The 19,808-nt window shown below is 38.7% G+C and overlaps 2 protein-coding genes across 11 annotated transcripts in view; one reads left to right on the forward strand and one right to left on the reverse strand.

Annotated features, from left to right (window-relative positions):
- LOC127508159 (uncharacterized) overlaps positions 1-19,808 on the forward strand; it is a 448,826-nt gene that overhangs the window by 412,735 nt on the left and 16,283 nt on the right. For 5 of the 10 annotated variants that reach the window (XM_051885863.1, XM_051885862.1, XM_051885864.1 and 2 more), the window contains exon 8: positions 13,158-13,671. The exons of 2 other annotated variants lie outside the window; for them this stretch is intronic. In XM_051885863.1, coding sequence (XP_051741823.1) covers positions 13,158-13,295 — 138 coding nt within the window. In that variant the 3' untranslated portion in view covers positions 13,296-13,671. Of the gene's footprint in view, positions 1-13,157; positions 13,672-19,808 lie in introns of those variants that run through there. 3 more of the 10 variants (XM_051885858.1, XM_051885856.1, XM_051885857.1) reach the window with 3 other exon arrangements.
- Positions 1-19,808, reverse strand: part of LOC127508119 (uncharacterized) — a 310,593-nt gene that overhangs the window by 245,355 nt on the left and 45,430 nt on the right. The window lies entirely within an intron of this gene.

Below are 19,808 nucleotides of genomic sequence, written 5' to 3' on the forward strand. Positions count from 1 at the left end.
TAATATTAGCCATTTAATAAAATTTTTGCTTCTGTTAAAAGTATGTTTGGGTTCTGTATTGTTGTTTCTACATTGAACCACAAGATGGCGACAAAGTGCTGCTTTTTTTTTTGCTGCAATGTTTTAATTGAGATAAATTCTGGTTTAATCAATGTTTTAATTGAGATAAATTCTGGTTTAATCTGTTTTAAATGTTATATATTTCACATACTAATTTTCTACCTTTTTCATTTTGTAAAAGTTAAACATAATATTAGCCATTTAATAAAATTTTTGCTTCTGTTAAAAGTATGCCTGGGTTCTGTATTGTTGTTTCTACATTGAACCACAAGATGGCGACAAAGTGCTGCTTTTTTTTTTTTTTTTTTTGCTGCTCTGTTTTAATTGAGATAAATTCTGGTTTAATCAATGTGTTATTTGAGATGAATTCTGGTTTATTGTTAATTGTAATGTTTGTTTGAATATGAATCTTATTATTTGTGTAAATTAATAACAGGCTTTTTATATATTTAATAGGATCAAATGTTGAACAGGATGCATTCACTGCCATAAATCTCTGTAAGTGCATATTTTATTTATTTTATTTATTTATACAAAATGAAATTTACCAATTTGTTATTTGTTTACAGTGACGGGAACCCCGGATGACGTACATGTCTCAGACACAGGTAATTTTATTTTTTTTTTGGTCTTGTAATAATATTATATAATGTTAATGTAAAATATCAATCATATTTATCTTTTATAGAAATAGCACTTCTAGTGACACAACCAGGGTTTATTGATCTGACGCAGGATTTTGAAGAACACGGTCCTAGCACCAGCGATGCTGATAGGATAAGAGACGCCCTGCCTATTTACACGGCAGCGAGATCTCCGGCAGAACAAATCAGTACTGCTGAACTGGTAGACCTCACGTCAGATTCAGACGAAGAGTCTGAGGTGTGCGTCAATGTACCTCCCAGGAAACGGAAAAACATAGATGACTCTACCACATGCCAAACTCCTCAGGTTAAGCTAATTAATGGTAAGACTATCTTTCTTTTATTATTTTATAGAAATTTGTACGATATTCACAGCATTACCTTTGATATAGAAAGTAGTTTTTGATGTTTTTTATTTTTATTTATTTATTTTTTATTTTTTATTTTATACAGATAGAGGCATCAGCTGTGCTGAACAAATAATCGATCTCACATCAGATTCTGACATAGAGTCTGACGTATCCGTCGTTGAACCTCGGAGGAAACAGAAAAACATAATAGGATCTAATTCACACCAAACTCCTCAGGGTAAGACTATCTTATTTTCAGATTTAAACTTATAGTTATCAACGTATTCCACAGCATAACAACCATTAATGTGGAAAATCTGTTTTTAATGGTTTTTAAAAATAATCTATACAGATAGACACGTCAGCAGCGTGGATGATATTTTAACATGGACGGAATCACAGGTCGTCGAATGGGATCGTTCATCATGGACCAGTGATCGATATGACAAGGCTACAGTGAGAGCCAGGCAGACGCCGTATCCTTTTTACGTAGCGACGAAGGAAGAAGAAGAAGCTGAAAAAGAAGAAGTGCAGGGGACGGAGAGCAGAAATGATGAGCAGGATGATATTCAGACTCTGTGTCGTGAAATTATTAAAAGATTAGATGACCAGGCCATAGAGAAACGTAACAGTACATCCGCCATTAATAGGCGTTTTGATGAACTTAATAGCAGATTGGATGACATTAGTATCAGATTGGATGGTCACTTCAAAGAGAATCAAAACAGAATCGCCTCTGAATTTTTAGCGATTCATAACAAATTGGATTACCACTTTCAAATAAATTGTGACAGAATAGCGTCAGAGTTTTTTGAAGTTCATAACAGATTGAAGCATCTTAATGCATTGGTTCCTGAAATATTAGACCATTTATATCAGCTGAATCAGTCATTAGAGGAATCTCTCCATAGATTGCAGACATGTGTCGAAGAGAATCATGAGCGTATCCTTAGAGAATTAAATGATCAGTTGAGAGAAAGACAATTAACCGTTAGTCTTCTCAGCGCCATGGTTACCTGCGCACATCCAAGTTAGAAATGTATGATGGATTATGTATTAGTTATATCTGATTGCAGTACCTTTTTCAGAACAGACATGTCATGATTTTTCTGTTTGCAGTACCTTTATTTGTGTTTTTTTTATTTTTTTATTTTGTGATATTGCATATTATGTTTTCGTTTTTGGCCTAAAAATAAAGATTAAAAATGGATGCAGAGAAATCTTTTTCCACAGCTGAAGCACCCAACTGTCAACCAGACCAAACTCTCTCAGACTTGTTACAGAGCATGCTTGAAATACAAAATGCAAATCCGCATCTCTTGTGTGAAAGATTACAACAATTGAAAAATATGTATCCAGATTTTGTAGAAACAACTTTTAATGATGTACCATTACAACAAACTTTTAATTTGGAACATTTGCAATCGTCTATTGACCACATTCCTGCTATTAATTTGTCCGAATGATTACAGATATTATTAAACACATGCAACATACGATTCGCACAAGACGGCGGGGCTTTAAATAATAGTCACGGATCAACAGGTAACGCATCTACTGTCACGGCTCAGTCTGCAGTTCCGGTGCGACCGTCAACCAGCAATGCAGCACCCCCCACAGGTACGTCACGACTAACACAACCAAACATTGATACTTTGATTCGTGAGGGTGGGGAAGTAAATGGTTACCGTATATTACCGAGACCCCATTTCAATAGCGTACAATTGCGAAGACCATTGAATCTGAGAGAGATTAACTCTACAGATTTAGCGTCGTACCACATTTTTTTACACGATGCTTTTAGCGAAATAGTGGCATTTGCTAGAGACATTGGCAGTGATGCTAGCGTGATCAATATGACCCTTACAGGGTCTTCTTTGTCATCACCCATTCAAACCATTTTAACAGATCGGAATAATTATGACGTCAATCTATTTACCGATCGAAGTTGACGTGGCCATGAACAGACAAAGAGGCGGTCGTCGTAAACTTACAGATTTAGCACTTGATCAGGTCATCAAACGCAAAAAGATGTCATTATTTTCCCCCACGAATATATCAAATAAATTATGCTTCTCTATCTGCCTTGCGCATTTCCTCAATCCGCAATCGCCCGAGAATGAGTTAGAAAGACTGTCTGTGTCCATCCACAATGACGCAGGCTTCTCAATTCAAGACAAAATTGGTTTTGGTGATTTAAATTCGTTTGAAAGTCTTTTAGACATTAAAATCATTGTTTTTTACAGGACGAATGCCAGTGTGTTAGAAACGTACAAAAATCACAATGAACCTCACCCTAAAACGGTATGTCTCTATTTGCACGATGATCATTACTATAGGATTCTGAATTTGACAGCATTCATCGGCTATTTCAGCATTTCAAAGGCTACTCAAACCCTAGAAATCATCAGTGCAAACACGTCTGCAATGTATGTTTTGATGCTGATTGTTACAAAACATCCTAAAAGAACCATGCATTGCCCCGACTGTTTGCGATTTTGTAAGTCGAGTTACTGTTACAACGCCCATAAAAAAACACACCCTGTATGGGAAAAAGCACTGTGCGACGCTATAAAATATTGCAGACTGTGTAACAAACGATACAACGTCATAGGTCAAAGTACGAGAGCTCAACACAAATGTAGTCCCAACCGTTGCGACCATTGCGGCGAAGATCTGCACGATCACGGGCTACATACAGCCCATAGTACCCAAGGAACCTAACAAGAATTACATTTTCTATGATTTTGAAACACGTTATCAAAATGGAAAGCATATAGCCAATTTTGTTTGCGCAATCACTTTTGAAGGAGAAAAAATTTGTGGCAGAAGGCCCCGGCTGTATAGCACAGTTAATTACACACTTCAGACAGCCGCGATACAAAGGATACTGTTTCATAGCTCATTGTGCGGGCAGATTTGATTCGTTTCTAATTCTGGAGTATTTTTGCAAAGCAGGGATTGCGATAGATGTCATAATGCAGGGTTGTAAATTAATCTTCATGTACGACAAAGCTTTCACACAGCAATACATTGACAGCTACGCATTCATACCAATGGCTCTGTCTAAGATGCCCGTGGCACTAAACTTAACGACTATGGAAAAAGGATATTTTCCCCATCTTTTCAATAGGGTGGAAAATGAGAATTATATAGGACATTACCCTGATAAAAAGTTTTACAACTACGAAAACATGTCTGATAAAGACCGTGTAAAGTTTGATGCGTGGTACACCGGCATTTCGGGTAAATTGTTTAACTTCAGGAAAGAGTTGTGTGAATACGGCGTGAACGATGTTGTCTTGCTTCGTGAAGCGTGCATGAAATACAGAGAGGCGTTCATAGAATGTACCGAACTTGATCCATTCAGCTTTACTACTTTAGCATCGTGCTGTATGGGTGTCTTCAAAACGCATTATCTCGAAAAAGATACTTTGGCACTGACGCACAATAAGGCTTATGTCCGCCAGAGTAAGACCTACTCGAACACTTCGATCGAATGGCTCGAGTATGTAAAAAAGACTCGAGACGTGGATATTCATCATGCTGTAAACCATGGTGAAGTGTCGATCGGTCGTTTCTTTTTAGACGGTTTCTACGAAAAGTCAGGGATAAGGCATGGGCTAGAATACAACGGATGTTTGCATCATGGTCACGAATGCCGCTTTGAACCCTACCGGACGCACCCCATGTCAGGAGTGCCCTATGGGGTTCTCAGGAGTCAATTTGACGATAATGTTGATATTCTGCGGAATGCGTACGGTTTGCAAATTGAGGTTCTTTGGGAATGTGAATGGGAAAAGATGAAGCGGACCGACCCTTCTGTGATGGAATTTATGAGTACTTATTCAGCCCCTGAGAGACTGAGACCGAGAGACGCGTTGTTTGGGGGACGTACTAATGCTTATAAACTCTATCACAAAACGGCTGATGGTGAGAAAATAAGTTACGTAGATTTTACAAGCTTATATCCTTTCTTTACGGTCTTACGGCCTTATCAGAGCTACAGTTTATCCACCCCGCAAATTACTGCACCCTGTTCTCCCTTACCGATGCGGCGGAAAACTTTCCATTATGCCGTACATGCGCTCACGTTCAAAACCAGACAACGAACCGTAGCCATACGGATGAAGAGAGGGCGCTCACGGGCTGCTGGGTCAGTCTCGAACTTTTAAAAGCCATAGAGAAGGGTTACGTGGTAGCCAAGATCGATGAAGTTTGGCATTTTCCACAAAGGTCGGATACATTGTTTCGTGATTACGTAAAGACTTTTTTACGTTTGAAACAGCAGGCATCCGGTTACCCATCAAACGTTGTCACCGATGCTGACAAAGAGTCTTACATACGTGAGTATTATGAGAAAGAGGGTATTCGTCTCGACCCCGAAAAGATCTCCCACAACCCCGCTCAGAGGTCTATCAACAAGTTATTGTTAAATAGTCTTTGGGGACGGTTCTCTATGAGGGAGAATCTACCTCAGACTACTCTTGTGAAAGACCTCGAGCATTTCACCAGAATTGTTTTTGGTGAAACCGACAGTCTGTCATATTTCACATTCGTCTCGGATGACGTGGCTCTTGTCCAGCATCGCTCCGCAAAAGATGAAGTTCGGGAGACTTGTGACATTAATGTGTTTGTCGGTGCGTTTACTACGACTCACGCACGCTTGGAGTTGTACAAACTCATGGACAAACTCGGTGACCGTTTGTTATACTCAGACACGGACAGCGTTATTTTTGTATCAAGGGAGGGCGACTGGGACCCACCTCTGGGGGATCATTTGGGAGAGCTGACAAATGAGTTAGACGACGGAGATTATATTAAGGAATTTTGCTCTAGCGGGCCAAAATCCTATGGGTATCGCACCGCCAAAGGTAAAGTATGCATGAAGGCAAAGGGTATAACGCTCAACGCTAAAAATTCCCAAGCTATTCGGTTGGAGAGTCTTATTGGTCTGGTTGACAGCTATGTGACTGCACGTGACACCACGCAATGCATCCTGGCCCACACCGAAAACATTGTGAGGAATAAAAAGACTCTCACTTTGCACAACAAATCAGTCGTTAAAAGGTTTAAGATGGTGTATAATAAACATTGGTTTTTGTCCGATTTCACCACTCTTCCTTATGGCTACTGATTCGACGCTGCACAGGGGACTACGGGATGCTTCTGATTTTGATTTCAGACTTCAGCATCCATTCTCCGCCGTAATCAGTGGACCTTCAAATTTGGGGAAGAGTTATTTTGTAAAAAGTCTGCTGGAAAATGGGATGAAATTGATTTCTAAAAATATTGAAAACATTGTATATATTTACAGTTGTTGGCAACCTCTGTATGATGAATTACTGAAATTGTATGATATTAAATTTGTGGAAGGATTACCGAAGGGGTCTCAATGATGATGATTTATTACCCATGACCAAAACAAATCTTTTGATTCTAGACGATCCAATGAACGAAGCGGGTGGGAACAACCAGGTCGAAAAGGTTTTCACTCAATTTGTACATCACCGTAATCTCAGCGTTATTTATATCGTACAAAATTTATTCGCTCAAGGCAAAACCAGTAGAACTATTAGCTTAAACACAAATTATATGATTTTGTTTAAAAACCCTCAGGATGCCAATCAAGTAGCGGTACTAAGATGTCAAATGTACCCTGGAAACGCAAAATACTTTATGGTGTGTTATCAAGACGCTACCAGCAGGCCTTTTGGATATTTAATGATAGACTATAAAGCAAAAACTCCTGAACCGTTGACAGAAGACCCCCAGGATGGTCGGAGTTTATACACACGTTTGCCGAATTAAACATCCCATTTTCTACTGTGCCGAATCATATTGTTAGACAGACAATTAATTCTTTAAAGAGACATGGTACTGCTACCCCGGAATATGGAAGTCCTTCTGATATTGTTACAGCAGAGCGTGAAACGGTTTCTAAAAAAACAAAAAGAAAAAGAGTGCAGTGCAGTGCATAGGTCAAGTGCTTCAGAAGATTCCATATTCAAATCGCCGTCTGTCGATCAAACTCAATGGTTAGAATTTTGAAATGTCTTGTTTGTTAATATTCGAAAAGTTGTGTATATGCTCTGTCTGCTAAAATTTGAAATAAAAACAATAAAAAGATTTCAGTTTTAAGTCTTTATTTATAATCAATGCAAATTCAAAACTCAAACATGGTTCAAATGAGTATTACACGTTTGCACACACTGAATACATGAGAATTTTTCATTACACTCATTCGGTTTTAATCTTTTCACAAAGTACGCTACCATTTTATCATTTTTAATATAATCATCGCTATACAACTTCATCACATCGTTATAGCTAGCCCCGTTGATCAAATGATACAGAAAAAACACAGTGTTGCCCGCAAGTATCCGATGTGAAATCCTGGACTCGTCTGGATGAATATACTACTTCAGATGCGTTGGTTAGCAGAACATTTTTGATGGCCCCTGGAAAGCAGTCGCTGTCGGGGGGATTTCCAAAACTGTCGAAAAAATACCCGGTACCGCCGCTATGTAAATAAACAGCCAACCAGTGTTCACCCGGCAGCAGTGCGGGGTGAGTGTTAATTATTGCAGCGGATGGTGAGTACCTTAATGGCGTTTCAGGTAGTTGATCGCTTGGGAGCACCCCAAGAAAATGAACGTTGCATGAAATTTTGGCCATGATACCGGTGAGCTGTACGGTGTTCATTTCAATAGTAATCGACCAGGACCTGTCTGCGGTTAGATACCTCAATGATACTGTCGAATACAGCGTAGACTAATAAATTAATAGTATGCGGTAACGGTTGTCTGAAGCGGGCCTGGAGTCTGATGTTGCCAGACTTGATAAGCGATATGTGCTGACCGCATTCTTCGTCAGGCATGAGGTTGAAGGCATAAAGGGTGTATCCATTCAGAAAGTCATTCCTGTCGATAGAGTGCGCTTGGTTTTTAAGATGTCTAAAAAGGCCATTTTATGGCCATCCTAAACAGCCCTCTAAACAACCCCCCTAACCCCGCCCCGTACATAACACTACCCCCTGAATATCCTGGTAGACCACCACCGGCCTGATTTTGGTAATAGTTAACATATTCCGTAGCGTCCATCCCGCGGGAGTTGTAATACGTCATTTTTTAAAAATGGAATGTTTAGATGGTTTAAAGTGTAGTTTACAATGACTTTGCCATAAGAAAATGGTATTTCACGGTTTTGGTCGTCCTTCAGTTCGATGGTAATATCTGTGATGAGCTCCTTGTTGACCGATGCGTAATGCGGTTTGTTGTATCTAACACTGACGACATCATTGTTTTCACCGGTTATATGTATGCATCTCAAAAGGGGGACATACAAATCACCGACCGATTGATATTGGATAATGTCGGTGTAAACATACATAGTATAGAAACCCGCGTTGATATCAGCTTGATGAGGAGCGTATGTAGTTTGACTCCTCGCAAAATCAGCATCTTTATGGTAGGCCGAGCGGCCGATAGCATCATCCGGATTCATTCCTAAAATAGTGGCGAGTTTCCCAGAGAAGGTTACTGAGACGTTAGGTCTCGCAACCAGATACACTTTGTTTTTTAAAGGATCGTGAGTCAATACAGCCGTTGGTACGAAAACATTAGTTATCGCACGGACCACATCACGAACATTCGCGTAGTACCCGCCATCTAGTTGTACCTTCCTCGATACAGAAAACCCTGATAATTCTTTAAATGGTGTGACGTCAGGTCTAGGTTGTGTATGTTTTGGGACTGGTGCGGGGGAGGTGTTTAGGGTGAAAATTCCATCTTCATCATTAAAGAGTACCAACTTCTAGGATATTAAATTTCAACGAGTGCGACCTCCCATTTACCTTTCAAGTTGATAGGACTCTCTAACCTTGTTCTGTAACTAGAGATACGATTTTCCGGATAAACCGACAAAGAAGCGTTGCACGGCAGTGTAACATAGAATCCGTTGTCGCCCATGGTACCCCATTTACTCAAATGATCTTATCCTGTATGCGTTCAAGTGTTTTAAAGCGATTGCAAGTCCACCAGAGTTGTTTTGTTTACATAACTATTAAATTTCGCCAGCCATCCTAACCATTTCACTAAAACAAGCGTGGATCTCTCCTGTTTTTTCTGCCCTAAAATCTTTTCCACCTTAAAAGTTTTGTTTTTGCTCACGATTATTTTTTGTAACTCTTTTTCATAAAAAACTCCGTCGGGGACCTCCCCGTCATAATCAGACAGTCTGTAGATGGGTGGTTGGCGCGAAATACATGAGGCTATAGTGAAAAGTTTTTCTGTGTAGTTCTGTTCATATCCTTTGGTGAACGGTCCTCTCACTTTAGAAATTCAAACTACGTCTCCAACTTTATATTTAAATACAGCTTTTTGATTCTTCTTTATATCTCCATACAGATTTTGAAACACCAATGCCTCATTTTCTTTGTTGACGTCTACCGGTCTCATCCTAATACTGCGGTGATAACTGGTGTTGTAGCCCAGCAAAATATCTTGTAAAACATCTATGTAACGCCGGGAATTTGTAGCTGTTAAAAATCGCCACATTCGACTTTTTAGTGTTCTATTAAATCATTCCACGACGCTGGCTTTCAAATCAGTAGCCGTTGCAAAATGATTAATGTCATGCTTTTTCATCACATCTTGAAAATGTTTGTTGAAAAATTCCTTTCCCTGGTCCGTCTGCAATTTCTGAGGTATGCGGCCATCTTGGAGTATAGACGAAAACGCTTTAGTTACTTCAACCTCGCTCTTATTCTTTAACACGCGAGCCCATGCATACTTGCTAAATACGTCGATGCACGTTAGCAGATATGTATTATTATCATTGTCCTTGGAATAGGCCGACATGTCAACGAGATCCGCTTGGAACTGGGTATCCACTCCGTACATGACGACTCTATTGCATTTGTATTTTATAGGAGCGGCTCTGTGTAATGTGTAAACATCCTGCCCTGCCAACCAATCCGAAACCTCTTTATCGGTTAGACGTACTCCACTATCCTTTAAGACTTTAGGTCTTTCAATCGTTTTTTACCACCTAAAGAACCGGGGTTGGACGACGTGTAATAAGCTTTTTTCATAAGCTCCGACATGTTGTCGTTTTCAACATGCACAAAAGAATATGTCATACAAGCAGAGTGAGTCAATCTTTTATTAAAAACAATATGATGACGTTACAGATGGTAAAAGAAAATATTTTAAACAGGATACATAATGACAGCATGCTCTAAGTAATTAAAACTGTGTTACATACTAAGTAAAAATGAATCAAATACCATTAGTGGTTCTCTAGAAAGTATAGAAATTCTCTGCAGCCCTTAATATCACGGTCTAGGATATAACTGACCGTTGTTTCATCCGATACATATGTACAGATACATATGATGTCAGCAACACGAAAGTCTGCGGGGGAATCGCACATCACATCCAGAACTTTTCTTATCGTTACACTATACGGTTCGGTCCCTTCAACGCAAATGTCGACCAATTCAACCCACGATTCAGTCAGTCCTCTTACAAGACGCATCTGTTTCTTGAGATTTCTCACACGTTTGGGGTCATCTGTACATTCGTCATCATCGCCATCACTATCTGCGTAGGATGCATCTTCGATGATCTTTTTCAGCATTGTGATCATCTGCTTTTTGTAATGACCTTTAAACAAAAATTCTATGATGTTCATTTGGCTGCATGCCGCACCCATGGTGGGGGATGCTTGGTTACTCTCCATTCACAATTGAGAAACCTTGCCAGAGATCGACGGTGTCGTGCACAACTTTCTCACAGGATTTGTCCAGAAGTTTGTCTCTGATTTCTTGTAGCTTTGCAGTGATGAATGGTTCATCTTTTAATTCATGCAGAATAGCTCCGGCTGTTCCTTGAATTCGCTGAGGATGAGACTTTAACCCGCACCTGCGTAGGGCGTAGGCTATAACGGTCCGAAGATCAGGTTTAAACAGTTTTTGGGTCAGATCATCAAAGTGGGTGTCGAAAAAGTATGCTGGTGGTTCAAACAGGCAGGAATGTTGCAGTTGACTCGGATGATTTATCGCACAGCCTTCACAGTCATCCTTTTGCTTATCGCTGATGAGATGTTACAGAAGTACAGCAATCAGAGTTTTTATGATTTTGAATCCGAGGTCGGTGAAGCATCCGTCTGGGGCTTCGATCCCCTTTTCGGTTGAGGCTGTGTCAGACAGACCAGTTAGGAAAATCAGGTTGCGATATCCATGTTCTTTGCAGAATTTATCCAACCATCGTTTATCGGTATCAGATGTCCTAGGTTCACCCGTTAGAATAGTATCAGTAGCGTTGTCATCAGGTGGGTCAACCCCAGGGTTGAAAGAGACACTGTAGCTGCACCCGTGAGCACCGTCTTGAGACATGGCTTATAAAAATGTTGTGTGGGGTGGGGTTGGCTTACCACTCGCTTTATGGGCATAGTGAATGGGCGGGGACGGTAAAGAGTATGTACTACTGCGTGCGCATCTCTCAGGGTGGAACAGCTGCAGTTTAACTTTATTGTATCCATCACGCATGTCACACCATTTGAACATTTTGTTTATGATTGAAAAAAGACAACTCAGCATATCCCGATCGCACCACTTGAACAAAAAAACGCATTTCGTACATAGCGTGATGCTCATTTTGTAGGATGAATCCTGAGCGATCGCTGAGCTTCGTCTTGTCTTTGCAGCAGAATATGTAAACGCACTCATCAGGCTTCTTTTTAGAGTGATCACCGACCACTCGGTAGCGATGATTAGGAGTCACCCCATCCCACTCTGAGATGTACAAAGGTTCTTCTCTACTGTCATTCAGATCTTTCCAGACACAGGTGTAGAATAAAGTCCAGTCCTTATCAGGAAATACCAGACAGGGGTCTCTTCCCGGTATAAATTCACCGGGACTGTCAGTGGTGTAGAGCGTCACGACTCGTGGCGGTTTATGGAATATGTAACCGAATACACGGTTACTATTCAACGTAAATTCGTCTCTCGAATACTCCTTATTCTCGTGGAGAAAGTTTGTCAAATAGACATGCCAGCGCTCTTTTCTCGGAGCCAGAGTCAGACTTTTCATCATCTCTTCATCCCATTCTCTCTCGGGGGTTTTAGGTGAGTATAATCCAGCCATGTTTCACAACTCTTTTTTTCTGTCTACACAGAATGCTGCAGTGTCTATTTATATACTCTCAACCCTTTAAAATCATCCGTCTGCAATTTGATCACCCAGAAGACGTCCAGATGTTCACAGGGCAACATCTCTATTCAAAATATGTGGACAAAGGTCATATCGGGCCCCGGAGGATCACCAACAATGTCAAAGGTCATTGGGGTGATACTACGGTCAACCATGGTAGGGGGATGGGAAAACTTCGTGAGTGGCCCGTGGGGGAGGGGAACGTTGTGGGTGGCCCCTAGGGTCACAGGGGTCAGAAAGGTCAAAGGTCACAAGCCATCATTTTTGACAGGAGGTGCAGCATATCACTACTGAAATCAAGCCAAACTACAGCAGCAGCTCCTACACAAGGTTCATGATCACATGATCACTGTCACACATCATCAGTCTCTCACTTCACTGGTTCACACTGGCTTTAATTAATCCATCCTTTAATTTGTACAGAGAATCAGAAGTCATTAAATACTCCAAACTCTGAGAGGACAGCAGCTGCACAAACACCTGGATTTACTGAACAACAAGGTATTTATTCATGACATTCTCATTTCAGTTGTTTACAGTGTCAGTTACTGAGAAAGAGCTTATTATTTGTAGACCTCAATCATTCACACAAACATGAAGTCAGCTTAAATACAGCTAATGTAAAGAGTACATATATTAGAGTTAATATATTCCATCGTATATATGTGATTGATAGAACTGAGTTTGTTTTGTTTGTGATTGAAAGAATTGTATTTTAGAGCTTAAATGATTAAAATCATAGTGAGCATTTATTAAACACAAGTCATCTCATGTTAGTGTGAACATCTTCAGCACAATAACTGAGTCACTGATACAGATCTGAACTGGACTACAGCAGTTAAATAAATCAGTTTTTTTGTGAAACAATAACTGTGATGTTCATTCAGGTTCGCTGTGATGATAAAGTGACTTATGCTTCCATCAGAGGAGCAAAAGCTGGATCTCAGGAAAACTGCAGTGAACTTTATGCCTCTGTGAACAAGAACATCACAAATCAGTCAAATAATTACACAAAAACCACATGAGCAGAAGAATATGAATCTAATATAACTGAGTCCTAATGGTGTCATTCAGTGCCATTATAAATACTTTCAATGTCTTTTACATGTTAACAAACAAACCCAAGTGATGCTCTGATTTATTTGTAGTTATTGGTTATTTTTCTCAGTTCAGCATGTTTTTTTGTATAGTTTCTGTCTGCTTGTTGATCAGTTAATGCTAGTGTCTTTATTATTAATTCAGAGCTGCAGGTTTGTACAAAGTCTAGAAAATGAGGACACTTTTACTCTCTTACATCATTCTCATTAAATCATCTATTTTCTCCAGCAGTTAATTAACTGTCAGCTTGCACTAATTATGAGAACAGACAAAGCTACTTGATGATGTAAGCGTTAGTCACATGACAGGAATGATAATTTGGTGTTTGAAATGTTTGATCAGCTGCTTGTAATATTATATTTTATTTGTCAATAATAAAATAGTCTATGTCAAACATGTATTTATGGTGAAATATATTTTCCATCACTACACATATTTTCTTGAGCAGACTCTGTAGACGAGACACAGAAACCTCATTCAGTTCTGGTAAGATGGAACTGATTATAAATAAAATCAATCTATTTAATTATTTTAATATTCTGTGAACCTCAGATGACTCATAAACATTTGAATACCTGAATTCATTTTCATACATAACATTTTGGATACTGTCTATTAGTAGATATTTTACATTTCAGTGTCTGTGACAGTTTCAGTTTGGAAGCCCAAAGAACAGTTGAAACCCCCAGCTGTATCATGTCATTGAAAATAACAAGCGTTTCATCATATGAATCTGTCATGAAGACTTAACTGTACTCCAACTGATACATGAAAAGAGATTAACTTGATGTTAAATGAGCTGCAGGACTAAATTTTAGATGTGCAGGTACTGTGTACCACTGAGAATCCACTGCAGGAATGATTTTATCAGCCTCAGGCGAGAGAAACAGCGACCGGTACTGTTCACACTCACGAAAATTAACCATGGTTAACATAAAAAACATGTTCACAAATAAACCATGGGTTTGCTACACTAACCATAGTTTAACCATGGTATTTTTTAATAAAAAACAACAACATGGTTATTACTCTTTTACTATAATAAAACCATGGTTAATTTTCATAAGGGACTGGTCCTCAACCAGGGGTCCGGGGCAACTCAGATCATCAGTGGAAAAAGACATATAGTTCATCATAATATCGTAATATACATCATACACCCGCTATATTGATAAATCTACATGCTTTTTCATATCAACAGAAAAATATACCAGGATAACCTGGCTTCTCTCGAGACTCCTCTGCTAGTTCACTGTTAATGATATGCTAAAGCCCGCCCACACATTGACATGATTGGTTACAAGTTAGTTTGTGACGTCAGAAACACCAACGATTTCAAACCGCGGGTTTGAGACTGTCTTTAGATCACTGCAGTTGTTCTAAATTCCCTGTATTAGTATATGTATTAGTATATCATGAAACATCTTATAGTGTATTCCGCTGGGTGGCGTTAGTTTCCGCTATTCCGCCATTGTGTTTTACTTTCACTTTCACCAGCCGTTTGCTCCGCCATTTCTTCATATGTTAATGTGCGCGATTGAATGTAAGTTTATTTAATTATACAAATTATAAGTGATGCATGTTTATTATGTTGTTGTGTTTAAATATTCAGCTTGTGCAACCGAATTTTACATTGTGCACGATTTTATAATATGAGAGCTATATACAGTGATTGACGTGCATATGTTCACTGCTGTTAATCCCCTCTCTGTGACACTGGTACATGTATAGCGTGTCAGTAGTGAGTTGCTCTTTATGTTTATGTAACTTAATGTTATTAGACATACACTGATGTATATTTCTATTATGTTTATTTCAGAAAGACCTCATTCAATACCTTGTGCACATAATAGAAAATCTGTACAACTGAATGATGCCAAGTATGTAAACAAATATAAAGAGTTGAACAGTTCCATGTCTCCTGTCACGCTTCTTACCGGAGCCCCGTATTGGATGAGCATTTACCTACCTACATTCAGTATAGTTCTTTATAGCCGTTTTAAAGAGAAAATACTCAGCAATGGTGTTGACTTATGAATTTACACATGGATTGTCTTAAAGCATATTAAAAACACCACATAGACATATAAACAACATTAAAACTTGTTTTTCACCACAGGGGGACTTTAAACATGCAAATGAAAGTATGGCTTTCTCCATGTCTAAACAGTGTGGTCAAACTAACACACACTTTTTCTTTTGTCCTCTTTGTGTTCTGGCTTTGAGTTCTAGTGTTTCCAGAACTGTTTGCGTGATCTTTAGTCTAGTTTTATAGTTTACATTTGCTTTCTGAGGTATTTTCAGAGCGGTGATCTCACTGTTGAGGTCTGGAAACATGTTACTGCTGAGTGTGAGAACTCAGTTAGTTTGACCACACAGATTATTAAAGAAACACACTTTAAAGAAAGAAGAGGAAATGAGATCTTCTGAGATCATCTCTGAACCCAGTTTGGACTGATGGGTGTGAATTTTCACACTTTTGTGGAGCGTTTACACGACAGCATTTTCAACTAAGAATGGAAAACTTTTTATGTTTTGATCATTCATTTACATGAAAATTTAAATAAAAGGTTTCAAAGTCCAAGTTTTGGAAAAGGATACCTTCATTTTCTCCCTGTAAACAACAAAACCAAACATGAATTTGTGTAAATGGTGTCATCATGAACATACATATGATGTATTCAGTTTATAGGCGTTTAGTGTTTCTTTACAAAGTGACATTGCCAACACTTCTCTCACAGCATAATGCAACGGTTTTGTTCGTTTTCACAGATCCGTGTGAACGGGGAACATTTTGACAGTGTTGTCATCTGAACATGAACATTTTTAAGAATGAAAAGAAAATATTTTTTTCATTTTTATTACATCATGCCAGTCCCTCTGGTTTCTTTAAGTGGGTTTCTTTAATAACCAGTGTGGTCAAACAACATTTAGTTTCATACAAAAGTCTATGCAATAGTTCAAAATACTAAGACACTTAGAGGCTCCTTTCAGAGTCTGAGTCCCAGTGTTCATTTACAATAGAAACTTGATGTCTGATGTCATTATGGACGTCACATTGATGTTTGTCTGTTGATCTTACTAAAGCAGCAATAACAGCAGCATCAGAGTAGCAGATCTGTTCCCAAGACCAAATACATTAACATGATGAGTTTGCTTCAACACTACATGCTCCTGGCGTAATGAATTCATCTCATTATAATCAAAGTATTGATGAGTATCTCTGTCTTTTAATGTTTGAACATTTTAAACTCTGTCGCTTCAGTGAAGGCAAAGCGTCTGAAGAAAAAATCTGAACCATGGTTAAATGACTCGATTCACTTGCTCAGATGAACCTGCTGGAGATATGAATGGCTGTCAGAGATTATTCCAGTATCTCTGTATGTATATTTTAGGCAACAATTAAACAAAATGTGTTATAAAACACCACTCTGCCTCTTTTAGTTTTCATTTAAAAAATCTTAAACATATTAATACCCTCACAAATGTGGTTCAGGCAATGCGTTCATTGATTATCTTCACTGCATGTATAGTATCTTTGGGACATTCTACCAGAAACGTACATTATCTGTCCTTGAATTGTTACAGTGAATAAAAAGTATTTCATCCAAAAAATGTCTAAAACTGACTGATGGTTGATTTCTGTGAGTTGTTCTGTAAAGGAATTTGTCATTCATTAGGTTCTCAGATATTTTTTTCTTTATTAAACACACTTTTGAAAATCACAAATCCTATCCTTGTCCTTGTCCTCAGCCATATTGGAGCTACACTTTCATAGTTTTGTTATGATAAAAACTGTTATTTAGAAGAAAAACTCCATCAATAATAAGTTTAAGTTGTTATCATTCACATCAATTGATTAAAACCATGAAAATATACATAAATTCTACAAATAAATACTATTTTACAACTGTCCCCATGTTTTCGGTCAGTCCTGTCATGTTTACATAAAACTCTACATAAAATGTGTGCAATAGGCCTTTAAGGGTCTGACTCAGAGGAAGTGACATCATTTGACCGAGGTGAAGCTGACACAGATCAAGGGTGAGTTCTGTCATTGAATTGTATGATTTTAAGCTTGTTTTTGTATGTTTTCTTTGAGGAGGACGAGCTAAAGGGTCAGGCCCTGTTATGGTAAAACATCCCAGAAAATAATGAAAAAGCTTTAAAACCTAAAAGGGTTACTGAAATTCCTCACTTGCATGTTAACAGTTTTTATGCTAGCATGCTAGCAGGCTGAGTAATGGCAGTTTAAAAAGGCCGACCCGTCAGGCCCCGTCACATCAGTCCCGTCACATACAGGGCCTGACAGTCCTGTGACACGGCCTTACAAATGAATGGCGTTTTTTTTTTTTACCTTTACCTTTATTGCATATAATATGTATTTAATGCATGCCATAGCAAAACATTATTTGAATAAATAGACATTACACTGTAAATTTGAAGCTTTTTATGCTCTTTGACAATATTTTTTAATTTTGTCCCTCTTTTTCCTAGGCACATTGTATATTAATGATATTTCACTTCATTTTACAGCTTGGTAATAACAGGGTGATACCATGGTAATATTTGTATTATTACCTAGGAAATGACATGCAATTTCTGTTATTACCATGTAATTTCCTAAGTAATAATGTAGATATTACCAAAGTATTACCAATGACTTTACATTGTGCTATTCAGTTAAATGTCTCAAGTCCGCACAAGTCACCTCTCGATACATCCTCAATAAAAGGGGCGGATCAAGAACACATCCGGGGATTTGAACTGTACTTGGCTAAATGTGAACTTTGAATTGGAACAGTACTTGGGCAGCGACTGATGACGTTTCACAAGAACACAAGAACAGACAAGAACGCATGGCTGAATCCCAAATGGTACACTTCTATGCACTTTCGGTCTTGTGGACTTACAATGGCTGCCGTGTGCACGTGTCCGTTAAGTCCACGAGAACGTAGGGTGTCCCATTCGTCATTTTAGGTTTCAGAATGGTGCTCGCGAGCGCCCCCTTTGCGGGCGCTGTGAGCCCTCGATGCACACTTCAGCTGAGCCCGCAAGCACAGGACTTTACCCAAAAAGTCAAAGCGGCATTACGTCACTAAAGTGCGGACTCAGAGGAAGACCGTGAGGGTTTAGGGTGCCATTTGGGATCCAGCCCATGTTGAGAAACGGTCAGGGAGAGAACGGAGGTAATTAACAGACACAGTTGACAGGGATAACAGAATCAAACACAGGAGAACTAACATTGTCCTAACCAGCCGCGACTGTGACACGCAGAAATGGTTTCTATTTTTTGGGGAAGTTGCGGCTGGAACAACAACACAAAGTATGGCAATGTTAATCTCAGGTAATGTTCATGTGCTTCATTCAATGCTAAAAGTGTGTAATGTGACTTTGAATATCATTTAATGCTCCCAGCTTTAGTAAAAGCAACAATGGATAATTTACATCAGATCTTGAAATTAAACAAAAGGAAGCAAGAACGTTCAAACTGTGAACAAATTCAAACTGTGTATTCTAAGACGAAAATTGTTTTAGTAGCTCAGTATGTATTTTTAATAATGTTTAAATGGTGTAATATTTGTGAAACTGATTATGTGCTTACCCATTTCTTGCGAGGGCCGTCAAGTTTAATCTCTGGTGCCATGCAAATGCCACGAGAGCCTGCCCACACTGTGTTCTGATTGGCTGTGGTTTTTGATTGATTGACTTTTAGTTATACAAATGAGGACAATCTTTGTAGGATGAACAAAAATGTTTTTGGTAATCATATTAAAAATAACACTTAAATTGGATAATATTCAGACTTTTGAGCTTTGAAGTGCTGGAAAAAGTTGTGTGAAGAAAGTGGGACTGTGACGTCGAGGGAGTAAGATTGGATGACGTCATCAGGGTCTGCCATACCCTGGCTTTTGGTGGAATGACGCCACTGGACAGCAGATGAAACGGATAAATGAAAGCTAAACAAGAAACACATTACCAGAACTCAAACCGAAATTATGCTGCTTTAAGAGTATTTACTACACAGCAAACCTTTATGAAATAGTAATTTTGTTTGTGTGTGAAGTAAGCCTTAAATTCTTTGAACAAATATGCATCACAGATTATTTATCTTCCTATGATTCATCTAGATATATATATAGATGAAGTGTGATCTTGATGCATCTGCTCATTTAAACTGCTTCACTTCTGAAGGGTGTGAATGTGTGGTTTCACAAGCACAAACTTAGTAGCCTCATGGTGCACACACACACACACACACACACACACACACAAAAGAGTCAGATTTATAATATATACACATGCTAAAACCTATATTAATTTCTTAATAACTTATTAAATTAAATAATAGCAAAAATTCATATGTTAATTACCACGATGGTCAAAGCTACGTACTTCCAGTTGTCTGCTTTAATTAATCTTTAGGTAATGATTTGCAA

Source organism: Ctenopharyngodon idella, chromosome 3, assembly GCF_019924925.1.
Source record: "Ctenopharyngodon idella isolate HZGC_01 chromosome 3, HZGC01, whole genome shotgun sequence".
NCBI lineage: Eukaryota > Metazoa > Chordata > Actinopteri > Cypriniformes > Xenocyprididae > Ctenopharyngodon > Ctenopharyngodon idella.